The 26,939-nt window shown below is 39.7% G+C and overlaps 1 protein-coding gene and 1 long non-coding RNA gene across 11 annotated transcripts in view; one reads left to right on the top strand and one right to left on the bottom strand.

The window, feature by feature from the left end:
• The first annotated feature begins 555 nt into the window (after nucleotides 1-555).
• NUDT14 (nudix hydrolase 14) overlaps nucleotides 556-26,939 on the top strand; it is a 51,104-nt gene continuing 24,720 nt past the window's right edge. For 2 of the 10 annotated variants that reach the window (NM_001006490.3, XM_046941845.1), the window contains exons 1-2: nucleotides 556-663; nucleotides 25,881-25,924. In NM_001006490.3, coding sequence (NP_001006490.1) covers nucleotides 583-663; nucleotides 25,881-25,924 — 125 coding nt within the window. In that variant the 5' untranslated portion in view covers nucleotides 556-582. Of the gene's footprint in view, nucleotides 684-764; nucleotides 4,466-5,172; nucleotides 5,229-7,419; nucleotides 7,543-7,961; nucleotides 14,086-25,880; nucleotides 25,925-26,210; nucleotides 26,307-26,939 lie in introns of those variants that run through there. The other 8 variants (XM_015287491.4, XM_046941846.1, XM_040701072.2 and 5 more) reach the window with 6 other exon arrangements.
• On the bottom strand, nucleotides 19,727-26,203 carry LOC121110890. The gene is made up of 3 exons (XR_005860189.1): nucleotides 26,051-26,203; nucleotides 23,998-24,116; nucleotides 19,727-21,236 (listed from the first exon to the last, which is right to left on the bottom strand). It is a non-coding gene; the product is annotated as an uncharacterized LOC121110890 (long non-coding RNA).

The following is a 26,939-nucleotide window of genomic DNA, read 5'->3' as shown; positions in this document are numbered from 1 at the left end:
AGTTACCTCAGTTACCTTGGAAAAGGGGCTGACTCCCACCTCACTACACTCCTGTCACAGAGTTGCACAGAGCCGTCAGGTCTCCCCTGAGCAAGGCAGGCAGGCAGATGGGACTGTCCTTTAACACCCAGGTTCTCAGCTGGCAGAGCTGAACACGCAGCCAGGATCAGGGCGAAATTCAGACAAAACTCAGCACTGACGTCACGTCCCCGGTTTCTGTTTAGTGCTGGAGCGCAGCACTGATGTTAGCATAACACGTAGGAATAGCTGACAGACAGCAAACGTTCGCCTTTGAGAAAGCAGCCTCGAGAATAGGTATTTCTGCACAGGGTAAACCCAGCAAGGCCCCTCCGTGCCGCTGCCTCACCCCCTTTTGGGGGAGAAAGACGGCATTTCAGCTCCTCTCAGAGAAGGCAGGCAGGCAGGCGGCCTATCCCTGCGTCACTGCTGCTGCACGAGCGGAGCTGTGGCCGCGGGCTGTCCCCGCACCGAGGCCCTGCCTCGCCCGGCCTGCAGCGGCTGCGCGCGCCTCTGCCCTTCCTCCTCTTCCTCTTCCTCCTGTCTGCCGCCGCCCTCAGCGGGATGGACGCCATTGAGGACCTGGCGATCCAACCTTGCACTTCCTCTCTCTACCTGCGGCCTTTCCGTCTCACCTACCGGCAGGTGAGCGAGCGACCGACCGAGTGAGTGTGTGTGTGTGAATGACTACCGACTGGCGGCTTGCACCTGGCGCCTGCCCAGCGTCTTCCCCCACGTCCCTCCGCCCCTTCCCTCCGCCGCAGCCGGCGGCTGACGAAAGGGGCGGGAGGGCGGCGGGCCCCTGTGCTGTCCCGCACCTCCTCTCAGCGCCGCCCCCGCCATTTTGGCGGCGTCGCAGTGCGAGGGCGGTTACGCGGGGGCTCAGAGAGCTTGCATCCAACCTGATTTCTTTTTAATGTTGTTTTGTATTTTATATGTGGTTTTCCTAAAGAATCACAAAATCTTAGATGTTGGAACACCTCTGGGGGTCATCTAGCCCAGCCTTTACTAAAGCAGGTTCCCCGTAGCAGGTTGCTCTTCTGATTGGTTGAGATAATTAAATTGATTTGCAAAGGGATGTCAGTTTTACACGGAATTAGTTATTTTTTCTTAGGTATCGAGAGGAAATTCAAAGAATGTTCTTTCATGCTCTGAATTTTTGCTGGGTTACTGTGTAAATGGCACTTAGTAGTTTTATTTTCATTTCTGAGTCATGCTGTATTTACTTAGAAAATGGGATTCAATTAAAACGGATGAAACTATTACAGAATTACATTTAATTGAATACAAGTGCCTCAGACGGGTTGAGCATGTTGAGAAACAAGGCTGTGTTTGTTCACATGCGGTGATTTGACACGGGATGGCATTGCCACCAAAAGAAGTACACTTGCATTTTGTGCTGTCTTGCTGCTTGACTTCCACTCTCCTCCTTTTACAGGGGTCTGTGCAGCAGCATGGTGAGCTGGGTCAGGGTTCTGGTCCAGGTCAGGCCTAACTGGTCAAACAAGAAACAGTTTTTTGACCTAAATCGGAGCTCCAAGTGGTTATGTTAGCAGAGGAGAGGTGGTAATCTGGTGGTTAGGGATGAATCTTTGGGGGCTGATTGGAGGTGGAGATTGTTTCTGTTGGCCTCAGCTATCCTAAAATGAAGGTGGATGGGGATTTATATGGCACTGTACTAGCTTGGGTGCAGCCTCCTAAGAGTATATGCTGAATGGCACATAGCTGCCTGCACCTGACCTGGGAGACAGGCCCTAAGTTTATTAAAAGCACGTTTTTTTCATTTAAAAACTGACTTAATAACCAGCGGAAATGCTGGATATTTTTAGTCATTTGACTAATTGTTTAAAAGGTGTTTAGGCCTGCTGAAAACCTCAGGAAATACGTAAACGCTTAAGTGTCTAAAATCTGAGAAGTCTATTTGAACAAATGGAATCTGAATGAGGAAAGTTTAAATAATAGCATTTGTTACACTGGGAAAACTGAAATCCGTTTGCATGCTGAGTTAATGAAGTGCATGGGATTTTGCTGTAATTGGAAGGCTTGAAGTGGTCTTTCAGATATCGTCACAAAAAGTTCCCTAAAATTCATTTTAGTCTGAAGAAGATCTATTGATGCATAATGTTGTGTTTATTTAATTCTGATGAAGGATACTTTTGGCCCTATAGATTGTCATTTTGTGGATGCCCCATCCCTGGAGGCATTCAAGGACAGGCTGGGTGCGGCTATGGGCAGCCTGGTCTGGTGGTTGGTGACCCTGCACGTAGCAGGGGAGTTGAAACTAGATGATCTTTGAGGTCCTTTTCAACCCAGGCCATTCTGTGATTCTGTGATTTTAAAATGTATTAAGAATTGTTACAAACAATATGTCCCTGTAAGATTATTTCCAAATATCGAGAACAATTAAGCTATTGCATGGATTCTGACCTATTTCATCTACAAATTGCACTACTTACGTGGAGATAATTTTGATCCCATCACTATGGCTAACACAACGAGCTCTTCAGCGGTTAAATATAAATTTAGATACGGATGATTTATATCACAGTTTATCCTCCAAGTCTGTTTATATCCATTAAACCTGCATCCCACTGAGCTGTAAACTACCATTGCTCTAGCGAGTTTGCGGACTGACAGAAATGTGAGGATACCAGGAGGTGATCCATGGGGGGGTTAAATAAGAAATGCTGAGGGGTAAGGCTGTTAGCTTCTATAGGTTACCAATGCTGAAGGTGATTGTGTCACACCTCATCAAGTGGAACCAAAGACTTGGAAGACTTCTGTATGTGCAAAGTGCTCCTGACCAGCAGGCAGAACTGTAGGCCAGAAGATTGGGTTAGTGTTTAATCCAGCTGAGTGTTTTGCTGAGTATCGGGGTGTTCAGACAAGGATCTGTGGACACATGCAGGAACAAAGTTGTGTGTACTTTGAATCAAGTCTGGTGGTTCCTTTCATGTTAAACACAAGTTGTTAGGTTTGTGCTCAGGTCTTAAGTTTGCCTGCATTCTGAAAGCTTGGATTTGTTCCATGTTTATATGGTGCAAAAGTAGAAAAAGAAGTGCAGCAAAGGAGTCATAGAAATCAGCAAACTGCAGGCAGATTTGGATAGGCCCAGTGCAGAGGGTTGTGTTTAAAACAGTGTCTCAAAATAAAAATCTACCAGCACCTACCTTCGAATGAACCTCACTTTCTAGTTGGGATTTTCAGCCATAAACTCTGTCCTCACTCACATATAGGACAGCATCTGGCTGTTATTAGTGCATAGTTGCCCCCATAGTGCAAACTGATTTGTTGTCTAAAATGGCTCCTTTTTAAAACATATATCACCTCCTACAGAATTTGCTTCTCTACCAGGAGCTTCATGGTAAATCTCTTTTCACTTTTTCCCATTGAAGTCTTTTTTTTGCTTTTCATAAATAATTTATTCAAGAGACCAGAGGGATGGCTAATGAGAGATTAACTCTGTGCCCAAGGGCTAGGGCATTTCCCTGGGATGTGGTAGAGTCAGGCTGCAAGATCTTGCTTCAATTAATATTGCTTCCCACATCACAGGAGAGTGCTCTCACTGCTGGGAAACACATTTGTGTGTAAATCTTCAGCTCTCTTTTGTGTATGTTAGCCGGGCACTGGCCTATACGCTAGACAAACAAAATAATAATAATAATAAAAATAAAATAAAGGTTACAAAGCCTGCTGAGGCTGAGCAGAGTTGGGAGGATTTGGGGCAGCTTTAGGTACCTAAATGGGAATCTGCATTCTCTGTGTTCTTCTTAATAACAGTTGCATGAGATTTCAGTGGTTCTTAATGTTGGATCTGGACCATAACGTAGGGTTTTGACAGACAGAGCTCTGGTGAATCTTCCTGTAGTAATATGTTAGTGCATGCATTTGTTTGTCTGCAGTACCGGTAATTACCCTCTGAGAATTAGCAGAAGCAAAAGTATTTTTGCTCCAGCTCTCACTCTGCTGTTCCAGTTCAAACCCACCTTTGTTAGCCCTTTAACTAAATTAGCTCCACACAGGATTAAGTGACTTTGCATGTTCTTTTTGGTGACCTCTGAGTTGGGAACAGTGTCCTTCTGTGGGAGGCAGAGCACGAGAAGTGTTTAGATGGAGGAGTAACACCTTGAGCACCTACAGGAACTTTTGCCCATTGCTCACATAAAAAGGTTTTGTGGATCTAGCCCAGACTTCTGTAGTTTTGTTTTTGAAGATTGTTCTGGCAAGGGAGTTCTTGCCACGGTTTCCTTGCATTGTATAAACATATGCATTCATTCTGCCCAGGAACTTTAAGAAGTTTGTTACTAGACTAATATCAACTGTCATTAATTTTCCCAGTGTGCATGTGAGTGAGGCTGTATTCCAAACCTGAGGAATGGGGAATGGGCATCTATTTCCATTATGTGGAATAAACCTGAAAAACTGTGCATCTCGACTTAAGAGTACGGTCAGTAATGGCAAACTGGAACTCTTTGCTCTTCTGTGAGCTTCACACCCCTTCCACAGTTCAGAGTAGTTGAGCTCATGTTTCCTCCCATGATTTAACATTTAAATAGTTTATTTTGAAGTTAGATATGTGAGAAATGCTCCCTTTAATTGAATTTTAGGGTATGATGCTTTCATTCTGTGTTAAGGGAATTAAATTATAATCTCTTCAAGTTTTACAGTCATTCTAAAGTAATTTTCAGTACTACTGTGGATTTTAACACACGATGAGCTTTACAATGGATGGAAATCCTACCTCAGGAGTAGCATACAATTCATTAGTGAATAAGGCATGTCTTATTTCTAATCTTAGGTTCGATAAGGCTTTCTTTTGGGGCTATGAGCTACCACTCTGCTTCTGTGTCTTTACAATTTAACTGCCTCAGAGATGTCAAGAAGATTAAGACCCTGATTCTATGATAAGCTGTGTGCATGCAGAGCAGAAGCTAGGCCTGTATCATTTATGTCATGAAAACTTTGAAGATGAAAAGAGCAAAACTGTGCAGTGTTATAATAATATTAACAATCTAATTTTACATTAAAAAAAAAAAATAATGGTTTATATGGTAATAGTAACTTGAATGTGCCCAACTGCCTGAAATGTTCTCTGGAACTTCCGTCTGCTTTTTTTTTTTATAAACACAAAACATTCTTTTTGTATTTTGACTGTTAAAAATGATGCTGTTGAGGGAGTAAACAGATTTTTAAGTTACCTGTTCAAACAGGTAAGTCTTCTCTTGAATCTTCAAAAGGCTCCAAGCAGTGGGAAATACGCTACTCGGTAATACAGTTATTTTGCACTTCATGTTTTTTCATAAAAATGGTGCAATAAAAGGAGGTGCTGTTTTCACTGCAAAATTTGTTTCATTTACTTCAATTTGACGAGTCTGTTATGTCAGTCCATAACACCACTCTTAAAAGCGAGAACTCTGCTTCTAGCTGAGGAAGTCTCTGAGCTGCAAATTGCAGAAAGCTGGGAGTGTGTTAACAATATATTCTTCTTCAGGCATCTGGGATCCTGGATGAGATGGATTTTTGATGTGACTGATAGGGCTGCTGCTGTGTTGACTGGGAAATTATGGTTGAAGTGCAACATGATTCTTTTGTATGGGTGGAAGAATGGAACCATGGAAGTTTCGCAAGAACAATGTTAGGGAGTTAAGCATGGAGGGAACACAGCTTCCTTTGAAAGGAACAGTATTCTTTGTAACTAGAGCACGGGTTTAAGAAAAGAAATTACGGAATCTAGGTGTATCTGCTTCAGAGTCAGCTATATGGCCTTGAATTCAGTTGTGGAACTCTGTGCAATATATGTTTGTATGAGATGTTTATGAATTACCAGAGGAGGAAATGAGAAGCGTTACTAAATAAGAGCAGGAGTTGGAAAGAAAGCAAGTTCTCATTTTTGTTTCAGTGCACGTTATGCTGTGTAAGTCTGAATGCCTTTATCCAGCGTACTTTCAGAAGTGAATATAGAGTTATTTGAAATAAACAAATGAAAATTAATTGGCAACAACAAAACTTCACATTTTTAGATCAGTCGTATGGTGAGTCAGTAAACATACAACAACAAATGTCACTCACTGGAAAGAGTAAGGTTGTGTTGTGCATCTTCTGTAGCATTGCACTGAGCTGAAATATGCCTACCCTTAGGTAAGTGAGCATTAAAATAGACTAGGCTAGTTCATTTGGAAGGGACCTATAAAGATCATGAAGTCCAACTGCTGTGAGATTAATATATCCTTAGTGTCATCACTAGCTACACAGCTTGGTTGACTTTGGAATATCTATGTAGTTGAGACCAAGCATTAGGAGGAAATAGGTGTGTTGTATTTACCTTAAGCCGGTACTTTGCAGCTTCTCATGCACTGCTCTGTGAGGGCTGTTGGACTTACTTGCAGGTGGTCCATCAGCCAGCTAGGAGAACCAGGCTATTTAGCAGGTTTTAATGTGTTACCAGAGGTGTGCAGCTTCCGTAGAAGATGTTTCCAGGTCTGGAGGTGAAGAGGCTGTAAACCAGTGCCTCAGACAGCACTACTCCAGTAGCCTCATCTGTGAGGGCTTGTCTACACAAGACTTTCCTGATTGACTCCAAGTCTCATTCTACAACAAAGAGTCTGGTGCTGTTTATGTTAAACCACTTTCAAAGTACCATTGCACTTTGAATTCATACCCTACCTTAATCCACACTAACTTTCCTGTGCATGCCCTAAGGGAGCAGTAAACTAAACGGAATGACTTTGTCCACACAGGGGTTTAATGGAGTTTAACTAGCAAAATTCAGGTTCATCAAGGTACTTACTGCAGATGCATTTTCTTGATGTCCTGGTATAGACAAGCCATAAGAATGAAAGTGGTTCAGTTCTATGCGATTGAACCATGTTATAAAACCCATCATTGAGACTGTAGTGTGTGTTTTTTTTGTTGTTGTTTTTTTTTTACTGGAGTGTAAAGTGGGCTTTTTTGACTCATTTGGTACTGTCTCCTTTGTAGTAATTGCAGTTAGATCTGAGAAATAAAATAGTGTTCATGTACTTCGACAACAAAATGCTGTATTTATTTTTCAGTTTGGATCAAAATACATATGTTTGCTTAAATAGCAGATACTTCTTTTTCCCAGCACAAAAAAATCTGTCATCTGAGTCATTACTTCAGCTATGACATTATGTGTATTCTGTATGTTTCAAGCAGATGAACGCTGTAACATTTTGAGTGTTTACAGCAAATCTGAGCATTATGGAAATGAGACCTTCTCTGTCAGTGGGAATATTCTCTAAAATGTCAAGTTTTGATGGTCTGTATGGGATGGAAACATGCCTTCTGATATTCCTGAAAATACAAGTGCATTTTCAATAACTATTTTACCTCAACTCCTGCTGTATTTAAAACACATTTGTATCTCCAACTTTAGCTTACAGAAGGTCAGCTCCTGTGCTTTGAAAACTCTTACTACAAGCTCAAGCTGCACAAATATGCTTTACGCAGCAGGCGTATGAAGTTTGCTGCCTCTCTGCCTTGCGCTGGGATTCCTTCTTCTCCGTAAGTTCGTAAAAAGTTTTGGCATCTCAGAACTCAGCTTCTCAGTGCTGTCCCCCAGACATCGATCAAAGGCTTGTTAGCACAGTAATGCTAAAGTTTACTGAAATTTAAACAAAGTAAAGCTCAGTTTTTCTTAGTGGTCAGCTCGTGTCATACTAAAGCTGCGATCACTGTTCAAAACAGCATTAATTATTTGTTTCACGTCGTGGTTGCTGTGTCAAAATCCTTTAAATACCACATGGAGCTGAGAGGGAATCTTAGGGCCTGTGACAGAGCAGCTGGTCTGGACATGGGCTGATGCCCCGGTTGACAGGTTGTTGGATTAGAAAGAATATCAAAGGCAGTGAGCAAGATTAGGGATAAGTGAACATCTGACAGCAGTTTGCAGCAGGGGAGAACAGATGATAAACAATGGGAGCGGGGCGCGTGGGGGGGGAGAGGTGAGAAGGCCATGGGAAAAGTGTGGCGGCAATCACTGAAGCTCCAGGTTGCTGAGCCTCATGAATGGGACAGGAAATGGGATTTGCTGGGACAGATGTGCTGAGTGGTGATGAATACATTATAGGGAAATGAGGCTAAACTCCTGAAGGTGAGGGCTGTGCTTTCTCTGAAAATACAAAATATGGGAAAAGAAGAATTTACCCTCCTGGAGAAGTAATCATGAATACTTGAAAACTAATGCAGAAAGAGTAATGCTAGTGGTAAATTTGATTAAATGGTGATTCTGTAGTGTGGCAAGCTCTCGGTTGTGTATTGCTGGCATAACAATGCTACAGCAATAGTACAGGTATAGTATTGCAAGTGTTTATTTTAAACCCAAAATTGCCAAAATGATTGAGTAGCTCGAGCAATAGAACAGCCTGAACAGAAGCTCCGAGTGCATAACGCTCAGACGCTTGTTCTGTATCTGGCATGCATTATACAGCACTCACATAACATATGTTTGATCCTGCCACCGTTGAAAGAGATGTGCTGGGGATCCTGTGAGGTCCTTGCAGCCCTACATTTTTCTAATTTTGTAAATTATTGCATGCTTGTAGGAAATTATACATAACTGTTACTGCTGCTCAGAATATTGTTTCTGTACTCCGTGAACTTTTTTGTTTTCAGGTCTTGCTGGATCTTTTTCCTATATTTATGATACAATTATCTCAGAAAGCCAACATAGACTTTCTGTGTGTTTACTGATAGGGCTCTGTGCCAGTTCACAGACTTAGAATTTTTCCAGTGTTTTGTTTTGTTTTTGATTTCAATTTTTAAGCAAACCTCGTTGAAAAAAGCATCTCACATCAGTGGTTTCACAGTGTGTTACTGTAGCAGGAGGAGAGGCAAAAGGTGTGCTTGTTGGTGTTCATCTCAGACATGAAAAAGCTCATTTCATAATGTATTGTTATTCAGAAAAGGGAGTATGAGCTTGCCAAAATAAAGTAGAAACACAAATTGTGAGAGCCAGCAACTGTAAAACATAAAGCTCAGTGTTTTAAGGACAAGAGGTGACCTAGCTGTAATGGCAGTGCCCACCATCTGCCTTCCTGACCTCAGATCTCTCCCATGTGCTGCCTCTGTCCCAAAGATGAGGATATATGTGTCTGGCCTCCTTCAGTCCCTGTTTGCTCAAAAGCCATGTGTGCTGTAACTGTGGCTTAATTTTTAAAAGAACAGGGACCCGTAACTAGAGTCTGGGATGAGTGGTTGTGTCCCAAAGCCTGACTTAATTAAAGTAGAAATGCTCCATACAGCATTTTGAGCACAGTGGTGTCACTTGACTGCAGCAATTGTGATATCAGTAGAGTGCTGAAGTTCTTGGGTCCAGAAGTTCCCCCAAATGAGTGATCAACAAAGACTGTACTTCAAGTGGCCATAAGAATCAAGAAATAAAATGTTAGTCTGCATGGCAAAGCGTAGATCAAAACAGTATGCTCTACGGATTCTGGCTGGCATAAGTACTATCCTAATAGTTCTGTTTTCTATTAAACTCTGATTTCTACATTTGCATGGAACCATCAGCAGAGAACTTGGCCATTTGTTACAAGCAGTTCCCATTTTTTAAAGAGTGATTAAAGGTAATTTTCCGTTGGCTTGCACAGTTCTTTAGTTTAAATCTCTTTAGTTTTAAACTGTTCCAGCACCTCTGTCATTATGAAGCTTTCAGAAATACTAAGCTAAAATGCAGAACAGAATATAAATCACTAAACAATTCAGTTAATCGCTACTTAATTTGGTTAATTGAATGTCAGTTGTATTTGTCTTTTAAGCAACAGGTCCATTTCTCTTTACCAGGGCTCCCTTCAGAGTAGGTGAGAGTTTAGGAGATGTTTTGGAGTTGCTTCTTGAATCTTTCTGTGCGTTACTTCTTTTCCACTGGAAAGATGAGAAGGAGGTGGCTGCTGCTTTTGGAATCACATTTCAGTGGAGTCTTTTCGCAATTGGAAGGTAAAAGTGAAATGAAGAAAACAGCAGAACCTGGAGCTCGTTGCATCTGTCACTTTGAACTGCATTGGAGGGGGGGTTGGGGAGAAAGGAGAGGATGAAAAACCCTGAGGATCTTTGTGAGGAGGGTCTGTGAGAAAGTCTTAGGAGAAAAATCTAAAGATTGTTACTAAGCCCTGGCTTCTATTAGCCCCCTGCTGCTGTTCTTCATCAAGTTATTTTAATGGCTTTCAAAGCAAGTGAGTGGAAAATGGTTTCTCTGGAACTTTAAGGAGCCTGAACTGAAAACTGTCATTGCTTTATAAGTAAAACACATCAAAGATTGATGGAAGAATTGCTTGTTAAACACATTGAAGATTTTAATTAAAAAAAATGGGAGATATCATAAAAGAGACATCAAATCATCATAACTACCTAAAGGTGAAAGTTTAATGGCTTGTCATCTGCTCAGGAACCTCCGTTAAGTATCTCTTTCATAGCTTTTGTGACCCTCTGTGTGTGTGCATGTGTGCAAAATTGCCACGGCTGGTTTTTTTTAAGGGTTTTTTTTTCCTTGTGGAGGAAAAGCACACAAGTATAAAGTTGCATGTGGTGATTGCTGTGCTTTCTAGTTTTCATTTCCCTGTGTATAGGGATGTCTTCTGGTATTTTCAGTATCAAGTGCTCCAAATCCTTATATCTTTCTAAGATACTTATTCTTCTTTGTGCTGTAGTCTATAAAATATGTTGTATGCGTTCACTGCATAAAATATACATTTGCGTATCACGTGGGAATGGCATGAGTGTCTCTTCTGGATCCTCTCACCTGCCTCTCCTTTCCCACCTTCCTTTCCCTCCACACAGTGGAGTCCTTCCAGTCAGTAAGTGGTGTGGTTTTTAGAGTCATACAGACCTTCTGCTGTACGAGAGGAAAAAAAGTGAGCGCACATAGAAGGCATGAGGCACAGCAGACCCACTCCAACTTGGAGTATTACATTTTTAAGCCAAAACCTTCTTCTGGTATGTCATGCTGCATATGATCAAGGTGTGCATTTAGTAAGCAAAACAAACCATTGTTTTGAAAGACTAAAGAAGCAGCTCAGCATGCTGGTAGAGCACATAATGTCATTTACAAGTCTGTCTTAAAATCTCAGTTTTAATTCATTAGTTCTTTCTGGAGTTAAAACAGCTGCATCTATACATAATTTGGACACTAGGTCAGATTCTTAATGAAGAAAATTGTTTTTTCCAAGAGTTTGATATGTGGCTATTGCAGTCACTTGATGTTCTGTACGAAATAGTAGGAAATGGAGTGTGTCATCATCAACATCATTTGAATGAGTCCGTATGTTTTTCATGATGTACAAGATCTTTTTAAATTAGGATTATTGACTATGCAATCAACTGCATAGAATTTGATAATGTTGTTATTTTAGTGATTGATTTCAATGATTTTAGCTGGTGTTTTAGTTAGCCATAGTAGTTACTGTTATTTGTAAAGTTGAAATGTACATAACACCGTGTCTTGCTGTTTAATGCACTCAACTGGAAAGGGTTCCAGGCTCTGAAAGGCCAGGTGCTGCAAACCTTAGTATATGCTTCTGTAAACTTGTGAAAATCTGACCTTGTTGAATACAATGGTGTATTTTTGCTCCTTATCAATATATTGATGAGATCAGGTTTCTGTTTGCATTGTTTCTACTTGATCCTTATTTAGGGCAAATGTAAAGCAGTTTGTCTGTCATCATCTTTACTTAGAAAGTAAGGAGATTGCAGCTGTAGCGATGTGGCCACCAGCTCATTTCTCCTGCAAGACCTGGGCTGCTCTTTCAAATGGCATTTCATAGCAGTGCAGTGTGTACAGCATAGAACTCGATCAATAACTCATCTGCTTTGTACCACTCCATTCAGTTTAAGAACAACATGAGAGCATTTGCATTTCATTCACTGTAACCAGTCAGTAATCGCTGGTACAGAACTGACCGCTATAGTACTTTTCAGGATAGTTCCTCCAGAAACCTGACTGTTTCCATAAGTAGATCCTTGCTGAGGGTAGGTGGCTGACCTGTCAGCCTGCAGAACTCTGTTTCTTTTTATCTGCTTTATCTCATTGCTTTCTCTTTGGTCTGTGTGGAGCTTCACTGCTCTCACATGAACCACTGGATCATATGAGCCTCCCTGGAGCACTATGATACCCTCCGTAGAGAAGGATTAATCTGTGAAAGTAATAATATAAATGCTGAGATTTAAGCGTAAGGATTATGTTAGGAAGTGGGGAGTAGAGGTTTAACCACCTCCTGAAAACAAGCAATCAAGGAAGCTTTCTCACTAAGTGGAAAAAAATGTTGGATTTTTTTTTTTTGTTTTTTAATAGAAATAATTCAAAAGAACAACAGCTGAATGGCAGTTGGCATTGCGTCTTTCCTCCACTCTGCCTGTAGGTTCTCCTCTAGCCTTTGTGACAGATCAGTGGGCTGATGAGCCATACCTAACAGCTGGTTGTGCCTTGGGCAGGGGATTGCTGCAGTGGTACGTTTTGTATGTTCTTTTAGTCCTAAGAATACACCTTGCTCTTGCAATGGCAGAATTGCAATTGTCTACAGTGTTTGTGGAACCTAATTCTTTCTTCTCAGTCCAGCCCTGCTAAATGTGTGAAGCAAATCGGTGAACTTCATTCTTTGAGAGTTGAGTTACTCTTACACTTTTGTGGGTAAGGACTTTGAGTTTGCGGTGTCTTGGTATTCTGTTGAATGAGCCAGCAATACATATACATATATTTATAAAGCTCGTGGTATTCAAAGTACTGAGCAGACATGGTAAAAATGCCTAGACCTTGTCTATAAAAACACCTGCAGTAAGTGGTAACCTTGAGTTCCAATGGGAATAGAGTGTGTCAGAGGCGTCCCTTTCTACCTCTGCTTCTCCATGGAGACACCACGGTGCTGCACCTGGCTTTGTTCCCAACTTTGTTGGAACTTAAGCTCTCCTGAGTGCTAACCTTGGTTAATCTTGTTAATGCTGGTTCTTTGTTGGCACGTACCAGATTGGTGTGTGATGCAAGGTGTACAGTTCATTGAGCTATATTGTTCCTGCACTGATTTGACTTCTGCAACAGAAATATTTTGGCCTTCGTAAGTTATAAATAAATGGATTTCTAAATTACTTTTAAAAATCATACTTACGTGATATACATTATTGCTTTACAGATGCATTTGTAAAACTGAATACCTTTGAAGTTGTGTACAATTAATTTTCTGCCTCTTAAAAAAAAATCTAATTTTCATGATACAACAGTTTAATATATATCCAGCCTTCTTCTTACCTTCAGGTGACAATGTCAGTAGTTTGAATTTGGTTTTGAAATTGCAATGACATTTATCTAGTGTGTGGGTTTTAATGTTGCTTTATTAGCAGTCTGGAAATGCAGTAGTCCAGGGCTGCAGTAGCAGAGGGCTTGCTTCTTTTTCTGCTGGCTCTTTGTCAGCCAGAGAAGATTTTAATCAGATCATGTATAGGTTGCAATAGAATTTGTTAGAATGTCTAAAGAGGTAATGATAAGTATTAGACAATTGGTGGTGGTGGTTAACGTTTGGCTGAACTACCAGTGGTAACCTACGCTGTAGTTTTATAGGGTTGTCAGTGTTGTTTTCCTTGAGCGGCATAGCAAAATTAATGATGAAAAGACACTTTCCTTCCTCTTCTGGATGAGGGTCATGACCTAGGGTAGCAAAGAAGAAATTACACTTGTAGGCGTAGTGGTTGCCTTGGGACTGATGATTTTAAGATTCATTTTCTCCCTCCACCGACTACACTTGTGTTTGCTTCTCTCTGCACTGTGCCTGCACAGATGGGCTGAGAAGCCTAAATCCTGGCAGTCCGTGGTGTGAATGTCTCCTTCAGGATCGGATATTCTAAACTGGTTGTCCTCAGCATTCTGGAATTCTTTCGGGTTGCTCTGCCTGTAAGCAATCAGGGGAATCAGGAGTTACAGGAACGTGATGAGTGCACTATATGAGTAGAAGAAGGGGTTAAAGAATATCAAGTGAGATGTCATACTACGTAGACTTGCGATGAATACCGTGTACTGAATGTTACTCTGTTCTGAAATAGCAACCATGGATGTAACCAACCCAGGTAGGTTATATCGAGTGCAAACTGCTTTCCTCTGACTGTCATTGATTATCACTACTCTGATAGTAGTTAGGCCCCTTATCTTGGTAACTGCGGCCAAAATGTCAGCTGCCAATGGACCAGAAAAGCCGAAAACAGGCTTCCTGGAGATGTTTTCCATTCTTTTGGTCTCTTTAAAAATTTAAAACAAAGGTGTTTTTATTTTTTGAATTTTACTGAGATGCAACTAACTATAAAGAAATATAAAGTTGAGTAGTTCGGAAAACGTACTAATTTATACAAGTGAGGAAAAGTCTGGAAAAAGAAATGAAATACAGAGCATGTAGGAGTTCTCAGCCGCCCTGCATTTGGGTGTTTCCCTGGCTGTTAGGCTCTGGGCTGGAGCCAGCAGCCGTGTCTCCTGTAGCACCAGAGTCTGTAAGCACCTGACCGCTCGCAGGGATGAGCTGGAGGTTGTATGGCTTTCAGTAGGAGTGCTACTCTGAATCCAGAAAGAAGACTATTGATGAAACTTAGCACTTTCCTTTTGTGATTTAAGGAAAAAAAAAGGGGGTGGGATGGGGTGTCATTTTGATTATTTTCCATTTTTAAACTGTCTAGTTAAAAATCCAAGGTATGCTGGTTTCCTTAATACCAAATTAATTTTGAAAAATTGAATCTGTGTTTCTTACCTCCAAGATTGTTTGGGGAATTTTATTTTTAATTTCCCTTAATGTTCACTGGATGTGGGAGGTGTACAATAATCTAATCAAAGACCCATATTCCTTCTCCTCAGGGATGTGCTCTTAATGTTAGAAGCACATTTGCTTGTTCTGACACAGGATTGAGGCAATGAAGCATTACCAGTTTCTGATCACGGTATACCCAGGACAATTGTGTCAGTTGCTTCTAGCATCAGCTCCTCTTCTAAGATATGTGTATTAATCCCACTGAACTTCATAATGTCTTGCACGTCCATCATTATTTGGAGATCAAGACTGAAGAACTTGAGAGACACAATCAAGGTTATGCTGGTCCCACGTGGCTCATACCTTGGTGCAATGGCAGCAGGTCTGGCAGTGGAGAAGCTTTTTTTGTCTATGTCCTTTATCCATCTTCCATCTGTAGTGTGGCTCTGTGTGTGTGCCTGGAGAAGTATTTGTGCTGTTTGCAGGGCAGGAAGTAGGGAAAGGGAGGGTGGTGCTATTTTGATGGAAGTGCTGACCTGGGTCAGACTGGGCAAAAGAAATTGTCGTGGCTGACATTTCCTGAGCTTTTCCTTTTGTCTCTTTGAGAGCAAATTTGCAAAAATAAATAAACAAAATCAGACAACTACTGCTTTAAAAACAACAGCAACACAACAACAACGGAGAACAAAGGGAAAGGATGGTAAAGATGCTAGGTGAATTTGTTTGCTATGGATACAATGGGATGTAAGAATTTAGGTAAAAGAGCACTGGAATATTTGTGTCTATTAGCAATTGGTTCTTTACAACAAAATTCATCGGAATCAAGTTGATATCAGAAAAAACCCATCTGCATCTCAAGTTATAATATTACCAGCTCAGTATATAATTTAAAATGATGATAGTGACCACTGTGCATATCATGTTTCTTCATGCAAGCACCATATCGTTACTCTTTGTGGTATAGATTTCAATATGCTACTACATATTTGACTTTGGATAAAGCACGTATAATATATATGTGATCTCTCTTAACAGTGATGTATTTTAAAAGCATAAGAAAACAAGGACAGAAAGGAAGTTTGACTTAATGTATTCATATATGCTTAATTCTCATGTTTTATAAATTTCATTCAAAGGTAAGTGATCTTACTGATAGCTGAATGCCAGACTAAACTGCAACAATTCCATTGTTGAAAAGTACAAACAGAAAACAAACTGACCTGAAAAGTAAACTTCCAGAGGATTATATGAGAAAGTTTACTTACACATCAGGTATCTTAGTTGTAATTGTTCTGGCATTTGATGTACATAAAACGAACAAAGTGGCTTGGCCCAGTATTGCATTAACAGTTGAATAAATTAGTGTGTTCTCCATTGTTTATTTTACCTCCTAAAGTGTGAAAAAATGGCACCTTTGAACAGCAAACTCCATTGCCATAACCATCTGTTTGCAGTTTCATTACAAACTCCTACCAGAATAACCCTCACTTTGAAGAGAAAATTGATATGGGTTGTAAAAATTGTAGTCTATGACCTCAGGTTTCATGTCTCTTTAGGTAACGTTGGTGTGGTCTCTACTGGTGTCTATTAGCGTTTCTTCAAGGAACTTTGTCTTCCAGCTCATTTCAGATAAGAAGTCTATGCCTCAAAGAATTTGCTGTTGCACAGAGCTGAGCAGCTTTATCACTCAAGATCCTCATACAAGAAATGAGCTCAGTGGTGACCACAGCAGCCTTGCCCTGCTCTGCCCTGCCCAGAAGTGCTGTGTCAGCTGGTGCTGGCACAGAGCTCTGTAGCGAGAGGGTGATTTGTCCCTGTGAATTTTGTTAGTCTTAGTCTTACTTACAGAATTGTTAATTTAGTCAGTTAGAGCCAATTAGCAGCAGTATTTTTGTACTTTAGATACAGTGTTTATTTTTAATGTATTTGAAAAGTCATCCACTTGCATATTTTTGCATGCACGTTTCACAAAGGCACAAATGACTAAAACAGTCCTTTCTAACTGAAGCATTTGAGTGCTGGTAAGTTAAAAACTGCAAAATACCATTATTAGTAATCATGATGCTTTTAAAATAAACATTCAGAATAGTTTAGGAATGAAATCTTAAAGTCTTTGTTTAAAAAACAAACACTTCCCCCCCACCCCCCCTTCCTCTTGAGCTTAAACAGTGGCTTGTTTAAAAAACAGTAAAATTCCATAACACTTAAACTCTTTTGAAGTAGTTCTTCAACATCAGCAAGTAATTCTGCAAATTGCTTTTGAAGATGAGGCTTCATTTACTCCAGCATGTGCAGTCTGATGGAGTGGATTAGTGGGTGTGAACTGAAATAGTAATTTAGGCTTTTTTTGTGTGCGTGTGTCTTTCTCTCCAACCGTTCTTATTGGATACATCTCTATATTCTTGCAATAATTTTGAAGAGGCCAAGACTGTTCTGTTTAATCGTCATTGGTGGAAACTTGGTGTGTATATAATGGCATTTACATTCATGTCAGTTACTAAAATGCATTTTTTTTCATTGTTTTTTGTTGTGGAGCCCATTTTTTTTAGATCATGATCCAGCAGCAGCTTGCAGCATGGTTGCACAATTGCGAGGGGTGGGGTGGGGGTAGGGAACAGATGTGCAGCTGGGGTAGAAAAAGGGGCAGTCTGAGTTTAGGTTGACTTTACAGAGTTAAGAAACTCAGATTGACTTTAATAGTAACGATTCACATTTAAATGAATAGTTACGTAATGTGATAGCCAGGCATAAGACGGTTCGCTAATACTGATACATACCATCAATAGGAAAAGAAACAGGACCAGGCACTCAACTAATGAGGATTAGAAATATTTTATTGATAACTTTTTTTAAGTTCCATGTTTTTATGCCAGTTGAAAGTGTTCCTTTTCTTCTGTCAGTATTTGCCTGGTGAGGTTGTGGATGCCCTCTCCATGGAGGTGTTCAAGGCCAGGCTGGATGGGGCTGTGATCAACCTGCTCTAGAGGGAGGTGCCCCTGCCTATAGCAGGGGGTTGGAACTGGATGATCTTAAAGGTCCCTTCCAGCACAAATCATTCTGTGATTCTGTAAAAAGATGACAGCTCTCTCCCTGCTTCTCACAAATCAAACCTTTGAAGTAGACAAGAAGAAAACCCTGCAACTGTAATAAGCCATTACTTCAAACAGATCTTATATGCAAAATAGTTTGATCGAGGTGTTTTATTAACATGAAAACATTGAATATGAATTATCTGTGAATTTTTGACTGTTTGTTTGCACCATTTTTTTGTTAATGAATATAATATTTCAGTACAGCGCAACAGCTCCCTAGCTCCTATCAACAAAAAAAGGCAGATGCTAAGCACCCCATAATTTACTAATCTAACAAAAATACTCATCAGGAAGCAACAAAACTTCTAAAGCATGTGCAGCAGCTATTTTATTTTATTCTTATTTGGAAAACTGCACGAGTCCAAACCTGTTTCAGCTGTTTTTTCCCGTATAATTTCTGTTCTCCAAATAGGTTTTGCAGTATCATGTTGATGATTAATGCTGTATTTCTTTAAAACAATCCCAAACTCTGGGGCACAGGGATTTTCTGGCATCAAAGCTAACATATTTGTTTGCTTGTTTAGATGGCTTTTCTGTGTTTAGCATAGTGTTGAAAATGCTGTGAAAAATATTCAGACAGTGCAAGGTAATTTGAACACTGATTGGAAAGTGAAAATGTGAAGTATTCAGTCTTCATCTTGGCCCAGAAGTACATCTGTTGTGGGCACATCACTATTGACACTGGAAACGTTATGCATTCATTATATATAGCAAAGAATTATAGCATTAATAATTCAGGTAACAAGAAATGGTCTATACTAGGTTATAAATCCTGATAGATTTCCACTGAATATTACTACAGGTGTGACATCAGATTCCATTAAGCAGAAAAAAGAGATGTAACAAGGAAATGGATGTGGCTCTGGATGCGGCTCTGGGCAGCCTGGTCTGGTGGTTGGCAACCCTGCACATAGCAGGGGGGTTGAAACTCGATGATCACTGTGGTCCTTTTGAACCCTGGCCATTCTGTGATCCTGTGAAATTTCAACTGATAGGAGCACTTCTGTACTGAGGGAAGAAAGGAAGGAAAAGGTTCATGTACAGAAGGCTAAGGCCTTAGGTTGTAGCATCCAGTGTCTCCTGTCTTGCTAGGCTTATAGCAGCGGAAGTCCACTTTGTGTACTCCAAGAGCTGTGACTGATAGAGAAGCAACAGTTAATGCACATCTTCAGGGCATAATTTACTATTATAGGAACACATATGCTATAAACCAGGCAGTACTGAATTACGGAGTTACTGTTCTTATGGATGTACCTCTTGGCACATTTTATCGATCGTAAAAAGGTGAATTTGAGTGAAAAGCTTTGACCTAAGACCACTTAAGAAAATAAAGTAGCGAGAGGCTACAGGAACTGCCTGCGTTGGTACAGATTTTTGTCTGTCTTCCCAAATCAGTTACTTGATTCCCAAGGCATGCATTTCATGTGGATTAACCTAAGAACCCAGCTCATAAAGTGATGAGTTTGGCATCCTCTTGCTGGGCAGTTCTGGGCAACAAGTAGGTACCTCAACGAGGAAACGTGTAGTGAATTTCCACATAGATAGAGGCAACATTGTACTCACTGGTACCAAGTTGTATAACTACATTTACAGAAGATTAGTTGGATTCCAGGGGTTGGATTTGATGATCCTCATGGGTCCCATCCAACTCAGTGTATTCTATGATTCTAATTGAATGTGGAAAGTGTGCAATAGAAAATAATTTTGCATTTAATGAGAAAAATACACTCATACTTCTGAGAGTATTTCTCTGAAAAGACACGAAAATCAAATTATTCCTGTAGGGAGTTTTACTACTTTGTGACATGTAAATGATTAAACAGGGACTGCACACTTGCTTGGCACTGCTGGCTCTGGTTTAAGACCATTATTTGCCAACTAATTTTCTTATCTGTTTTTCTTTACCTACGGAGTAACTTTTATTGCTTAAAGAATGGTCATAACCCTTGGATTAAGGACATTAGCTGTTCTTGTATCTTAGAACTGTGAAAATGGAGTAAGTGGAGTAGCAGAGTTATTTTTATGTTATATGAACTTCAGGAGTTTTATTTTTTTTTACAAACATGGGCCATTCATTTCTTGGGTAACCACTTTAAACTCAGTTCGACTGGTAGAAGCTAAAGGATCATTACTGTTGTTTGTCGTTTACCCCTCATAACATCTCCATGTAGCTTATCTATACCATGTATACTATGTATCTGCCCTTCTTCCTTAACTGCCTCTCTTTGTTTACACCTACTTTGTCTGGGCTCTAACTGAATTGTAAGATCATTCAACAGGAACTGTTCCCATTACGTATTTTTAATGCCTATCACAATAGGTCTCCAAACGTCTTGTTGTCTCTCCTGTAATGCAAACAATAAGAAGTTAATCATTGTCAAGGACAGATTTTTTTTTTCCCTCTTTTTAGTGCCATATGTGAAATTTGCTTATTTTGGACACACATCTGCTACATTTTAAGTGATCTGCTTGCTTAGCCTGCTATTAGTTTCCTTAAAAATCATAGAAAGTCTAATGTAAGGAAGTCTAATAACATATTGGCCCTTTATTGAGGTGACTTTGGTGATACTGTGCAGTTCTTGGAAACTTTGTCCAAGCAGCAGCTTTCCCTGGATAAACACAGGAGATGCTCCTGGCCAACATTTTCAAGTCAGTAGCTGTTTAAGTTGTCAAATGCTTTAAAGAAGCAAATAAAAGTGGAGCTTTAAGTAGGGCCTAGGCAAATACATTTTCTGCTCCAGTCACATGTTGTCCATGCAGAGTTCATTACAGGAAGGTTGGCTGTCATTTAAATAGGTGCAATTCCAACATAATTTTTTTTTTTTTCAGTGATCTAACCTCCCTATGGAGGCACTGCAGGAAATGTGTTACTGTAAAACTGCATGGTGAGGAGTTATTTTAGGCACCCTCATCCTAACCATCGTGTAGCAATTGTTTCCTACTGTTAAAGAAAATTTTAAGAGATTTGTGGAGTGTTCTTTCACCTGTTACAGTGGTATAGAACTTCCATAAGAGCAAGGCCAGGAAGTATAAACCTTAAGTTAGAATGTTTTAAAACCTGTGTGTAATGCTGTTTGCATCTGGGTGTTTTAGAAACTATCAGTTAATCATTTTGTACACAGAGCAAGGAAGGCAGATTGCTGGCCTTACGCTGCTTCCTTGAGCAGAGCCATTTCAGCAGCCAGGTAGACCTTGGCCCTTCTCTTCATGAAGGCTGTTATGACAGCGTGCTTCTCTATTGTGGGAAGCAGTGAACAGTTGTTTCATATCCACCATCTTCATATCATTCATAATTTTGAAGACTTGTGCTTTGTCAGGAGATCCCATTCTTTGACAGGAGCACAGTGATCCTTGGGAAAGATCCATCATCTGCCTCTCGTGTGAGGAGCACACCCTATATAACCATAAGATCAGAGACAGTGAACGTTTCACTGCTTGCTATCATAGCGTAGCATGTCTTTATTCTGCTCTTTCTTGGCTAGTCTGGGCTACGTCTTGAATGAATTCCTTTAGTAAGCAAAAGTGATCCTCTGTGTTTGATAGCCTGACAATGTGACTGCATCATTCAGACATTATATGACATAAAGTAGTGGAGAGAGGCAGAGGACAGCTATATCCGTGGTGCAGTGAGTCTCTGGGCATTTTAGCCAGACAGTCTAGGTGGGTTAAAGAATGGTATTCTGATCAGAGGCTGTAGTCAAGTCCAACTTGTCTGTCATAGATAGTGTGAACAGACTCCTGTCTATAAGTATGGCAATGAGCAGGTGCAGGAAGGGTCTTCATTTCCTGGAGAATGTGGAGATCAGGTATGGGTGGCATCATAAACAGCTCTCTGCTGGTAGGAGGTCACATCTGCTGAACTTAAATCTACTGTCAACACTTAACCAAGTAGAGAGTGCTTTCCAGTGCATGGTTGTCCTGCAATCACTTGAGCCAAAAGGGATCAAGTTCTCCGTATGTTGACTGGGAAGCTTGTAGTATAGTGTTGGGATTCTAAGTTGTCATTGGCATTATCAAGTCAACCTTGTGACAAACTATTGTGCATGCAAGTATAGAATAGAAATAAAATAGAAATTGAATAGGATAATCTGTTTTAGAAATAATTTATTTAATAATTAATATATATATATTATATTCCATTATAAAAATTAACAGAAATTGCTGTTCCTCCTTGCTTTTCTGGGTTGGAAAAGGAGAGAGGGACTGTGTTTAATTTGGATGCATTGTGGAGGGATTGTCTTCTGACATCTTTCAACTATCTTTTGTCAAAGGTCAGAAAGAGTGTCCTGGGGAAGCACTGAGGTATGCTTTCTCTATCCTTAAACTTTCCTTTCACTGTCAAAGGTGGTATATCAGGCAAGATGGACATCTCATCTGACCTGATACGGCTTTCTTATGCAATTTGTTCTTATGTAAGTAATCTGGCTTCTGAGTAACCTGAAATGAAGTTGTCTCCTATGCTACCTCTCCTGGAATACAGCTTCATTAATATACACATACTATATGCAGTAGTTCAGCATTGCAGCATCCCGGAACTTGATCACTGAGCACAGAACTAGAACGTGATTACTTTATAATTAAAGATTTACCAAATCAACTGTGTTATACAGTGTTGTTGAGAGTATCAAAACTGCTATTCCAAACAAATAAAAACTAATACAAACTACCATTGACATGTCTTTGTAAAACGTGAAAGGACGCATTTTCCGTTTGAAATATAACAGCAAAATCTGTTTTAAATGTGGAGTACTAAGTGTCAATGTTATGATCTCACAGAGATCTATTATGCTTACTTCTCACACTTCATTGAGAAATACTTTGATTGTTCCCTAGCAGACATTGGAGAATGAACTACTTACAATAATACAAATGTATTTCTATTAAAATGAACAACATTAAGTGTTTGAGAGGGCCTTTACATTTCACAAAGACACTGCTGTTTGATCACTTGCATATTTTGCACTGTATGTTGATCACTTGCACTGTACGTTGATCACTTGCATCTTTTAATTCTTTGCAGTTATCTCTTACTGGGGTGGTAAGAGAGTACTGTCAAAGGCAGAAGACAGGATATACAGAATGGGGCAGTTTAATTTAACAAACAGTCATGGCTACCCAGTTTTTGAATTTTGATCAGTTCTGCAAATAAAATTTTTGTCTTACAGCTAAGATAGAGATATTACATACAGCTTCACAAAGGTGGTTAGAAACTGGTTAGAATTAATGTTCTGTAAAGTATGTAAAGCAGCATAAGAATCATTGGTAACTGTTTACATGCTATTAATAATTAGCAACCTTCATACTAGTCTGTTAGGAATGAACCACACATTGGGTACAATAGGAACTCAACTCCATGCGGTTGGGTTCAAATTACATTTGACTTGGACAATAGGGCATGACTGGTGCGCATTTGAGTTTCTGCCATTGTAAACAATGAGATGTTGGAATGTTTCATTTGTTTATTGATTTCTTTATTTGGACAGGTGCGGGTTGATCATATAAAATATTTTTTTTATTCAAATATAGGCAGACGAGAGCTTAATAACATTGTCCAGTCAGAGTGTATCATCATAACCAGCTTCTTGAATGGGCAGATTGAAATTAATTTAGCCCGTGGCTTGTTTTGAATTTGAGTCTTAAACTAACTAAATTATATTCCAGTGAAAGTTCTTTATGCGCTGTCCAACCACTTAGAAACTAGAAGAAAAAGAGCTATCTTGTATGATTCTGATTCATTTCTGTTTTTACATACTAAGTTTCTCTTACTTTTTTTGTTAAAAATTGCATGCACATCTATGAGGTAGATTCTGCTAATGTTGATGGGGCTTGCCCGTGAGAAGAGGGTATTCAGATCTCATGGATCCCATCTGGTTAAGGCTCATTCTCCAGGGTTCAATTTTCTTCAGCTGTATGAAACCCTTACTTAAGTACTCCAAAGCTATCAGATTCTATAATAAATGACGGGAAGAGGAAAAAGGCAGGAAGATTGTTGCTGGGATCATACCGTAGGAAGTAACATCACAGGACTAAGAGCATAAATTAATCTAGGATAGCCTTGATGTAGGCATGTCTGTCTTCTCCATCAGTTGGACCCCCATATTTTTGTCAAGGGAGGGAGAAACTACAACGGGAGGATGGATGGGCATGTATCTTACCTTTAGTGGCAGCAGAAGGTTGAAGCTGGTGAACCGATATGAAGGTACATACAGAAGGTATTATCTCTAGTTCACAGTTTCTCAAATCACTCATGTCAAACAGCAAATTGCGCTGCAGTCTATAAGCAAGAAAAAATACCTCACATTCATTCGTCTTACATGCAGAAATAAATCTCCAAGAGGATTGAGCAGAACTTATGCATGTAATGCCTTAAATTATCTTATCACACAGCACTTGCCTGTGCTTTTAAGTTGCAAATATGTGTTGTGTCATAGTCTTTTCAGAGTTGTTCTTCTGCCTGTCACCAGGTGGAACAGATTGGATATACTCAGCTTGATGGCCAACGGTTTTACTATTTCAGTTCACACTGAGAATTTGCTGTCGTTATTTCTCTTTCAGCATTGTTGCATTTAAGCAATGACATGGCTTCTTTTCTGATGCATACATTTGATTCCTGTCAATGCTACAGAAGTTATGCACAGGCATTGATGGAAGAGTAGACTAGAGTTTCTCTTGAGGTGGACAACTGTTTATAATTAGAGCTGTGGGAATGAAGGAAAACCCAGCTAGCAAGCAAACCGTCACTCTTCCAAAAAGCTTGGTAAACTCATAAAGCTCAGGAGCTTAATCTCTGAACCAGAGTGCTTGTTATCTAATCCCCACCAGCTGTTGTGTACTTGGTAGTCATGACATCTGTAATAGAGCTGAAGAGCCTTTCTATATTGGTTGGCACCTTTACCAACCAACTGAACTTGTTGTTTCTTTCATTGCTTGCATTTACCTGCTTTAAATCATTAACCAGTTGCTTAGGGTTTGATCATCTGTTTAAGTATATGTTACAACAGAGAGCTTGTGCTGCTCTTCACATGAAGCATATTTTAGGTTTGCATGTCTTCAGCTGGTCTGGTTTTTGCTTTGCTAATACAAAAAAGGTATCAACTGTATGAAGTTCCTTGAGTCCCATTCTGATTCTGTAATACAGACCTAAAGCTGACTTAGGAGGGAAGTCTTCTGAGTTGTACAACTGAAAAATATTGCCACCTGTCTAATAGACTTAAAATAGGGACCAGATTATATACATGTCTCTGCTAACTAGTATGTTTGGACTGATGTAGGTTATTACAGAATGTAGAACATGTGTGCAAGTAAGTGTGTACATGGTCACTGTGGAAGAGTGATTGCTTTCAGGAGTAGCTTTCAGCTGTGCTGTGGTTGGTGTCATTCATTTTACGACAGCAGAAGACAAGATGACTTGCAAGTGGTAAACAGTGGCATGGAAGCTACCCGAGAATCACTTTTTGTAGGATATAAGGTCAGAGAAATAACTCTGCAGATATGTTGTATCAAAGAAAAAAACAGTTTTTGTTTTAGTTTGGTTTTGTCAGTATATGTCATAACACTGGAAAGCAGAACCCAAAGCAGGAAACATCAGTTAGGTGGGCTTCAATCTTCTTAGCCTGGATCCCAAATTAGTTCAGTTGGTGGTAAACGCTGAGCTATCCCAAAAAGATAAACTATGCTTCTGCACAGGTACCATGGGAGAACTTAGATCTATGGGTTATTGTACTGGTTAAAACTTAGCTGCTTCATAATACATAGTGACTGGGGGTTTGAGTTGACATTTTGGCCAGAGTTGGGCCCAAAGACTGTGTTGTACATTAGCAGTCAGCATAGTATTGTGGATTTAAGGTTTGGAATGCCCTGAGATAGTTCTCAGCCTCTGTAATACTTAGTGTCAAAATCCAGAATAATGATCTCGTCAGTAAAATCAGCTCTACCAAGTTATTAAAAGCATACCTGTTAAATTTTTCTCAATTTCATTATAATCAGTTTTCACTTGCAATTAATTTTACTGACACATTTATTATTTTTTTTCCCCCAGAATGGCACTAAGAAGTTTTGGGACTTTATGAGGACACATGACAGGTAACAGATGGGATAACATCACTTCCTTTTGTCTTTCAGTTGTATTTCACACTATATTCTTCCAATGGTCCAATCTTAATGTTTTGAATATCCCATTTTTCCTTCAGCTTCCTCTTCAGTTCTCACCTCTTGTGTAATGCAGATGCTCCTCCATTGCTCTAAACAGAATTAGCAGAAATTTTAAGATCTCCTCACGTTTAAGTCTTTCACTATGATTTATCTGTGCCTGACTTGTCAGTTATTAGAGTTTTTGTACGTGTTGTATTGCACGTGATGTAACAATGGAATGGAAGATGGAATTAAGAGCTTGAATTGTATGAAATTCTCTTCCTTTAGTGTGAAAATATCGACTGAGGGAAGGACTCTGCTCCCACACACTTATGTATGTATACTTATACATGGTGTACATATATACGCAGGTGTGTTATTCATGAATATAGATGATACAGACTCAAGTATATCAGCTTATTCCCTCCCCAGTGAAAGTACAAGCCCATACATTGTACTAATGTAAAGGCTGTTAAAAAACAATCTTAAGTTGTGGTCATAGTGTTTGGTTCTGTCACTGGCAATTACTTGGAATGAGACATAGATTCTGTTTCATGTTTAATTGTATCCTAATACTGAGCTAATTTTCACTGAGTTATTTTCACTGTCTGCATCGCTGCCATATAATGATGTTTCAAGCAAAGCACAGTAGCTTTGCCAATATTTGAAACTTTTCAGACAATTCATTCTGTACAACTAAATGCTCTTCTAAGAACGCAGAAAGAAATGGAAGGCCTCTGGCTTTCTTCTGTCTTTCCAATTTTATTTCTCCTGTTAAGAAAGAAAAGTAATTAACTCCTGACTTTAAAGATCAGTGGAAAATAATAACAATTAGAGTATATATGAGAGAGACTCAGTCTCAGACTTATTAAATAATAAAATACTTGACTTTTTACATTGTATAAATATATTATCTAGTCACTGAAAATTCAAGTATTGGAAGCTAAAAAAATAAAAAGCATAAGTA

The sequence above is a fragment of the Gallus gallus genome, chromosome 5, assembly GCF_016699485.2.
Source record: "Gallus gallus isolate bGalGal1 chromosome 5, bGalGal1.mat.broiler.GRCg7b, whole genome shotgun sequence".
Classification (NCBI taxonomy): Eukaryota; Metazoa; Chordata; class Aves; order Galliformes; family Phasianidae; genus Gallus; species Gallus gallus.
Note: the sequence above shows the minus strand (reverse complement) of the source record. Positions and strands in the feature narration are given on the sequence as shown.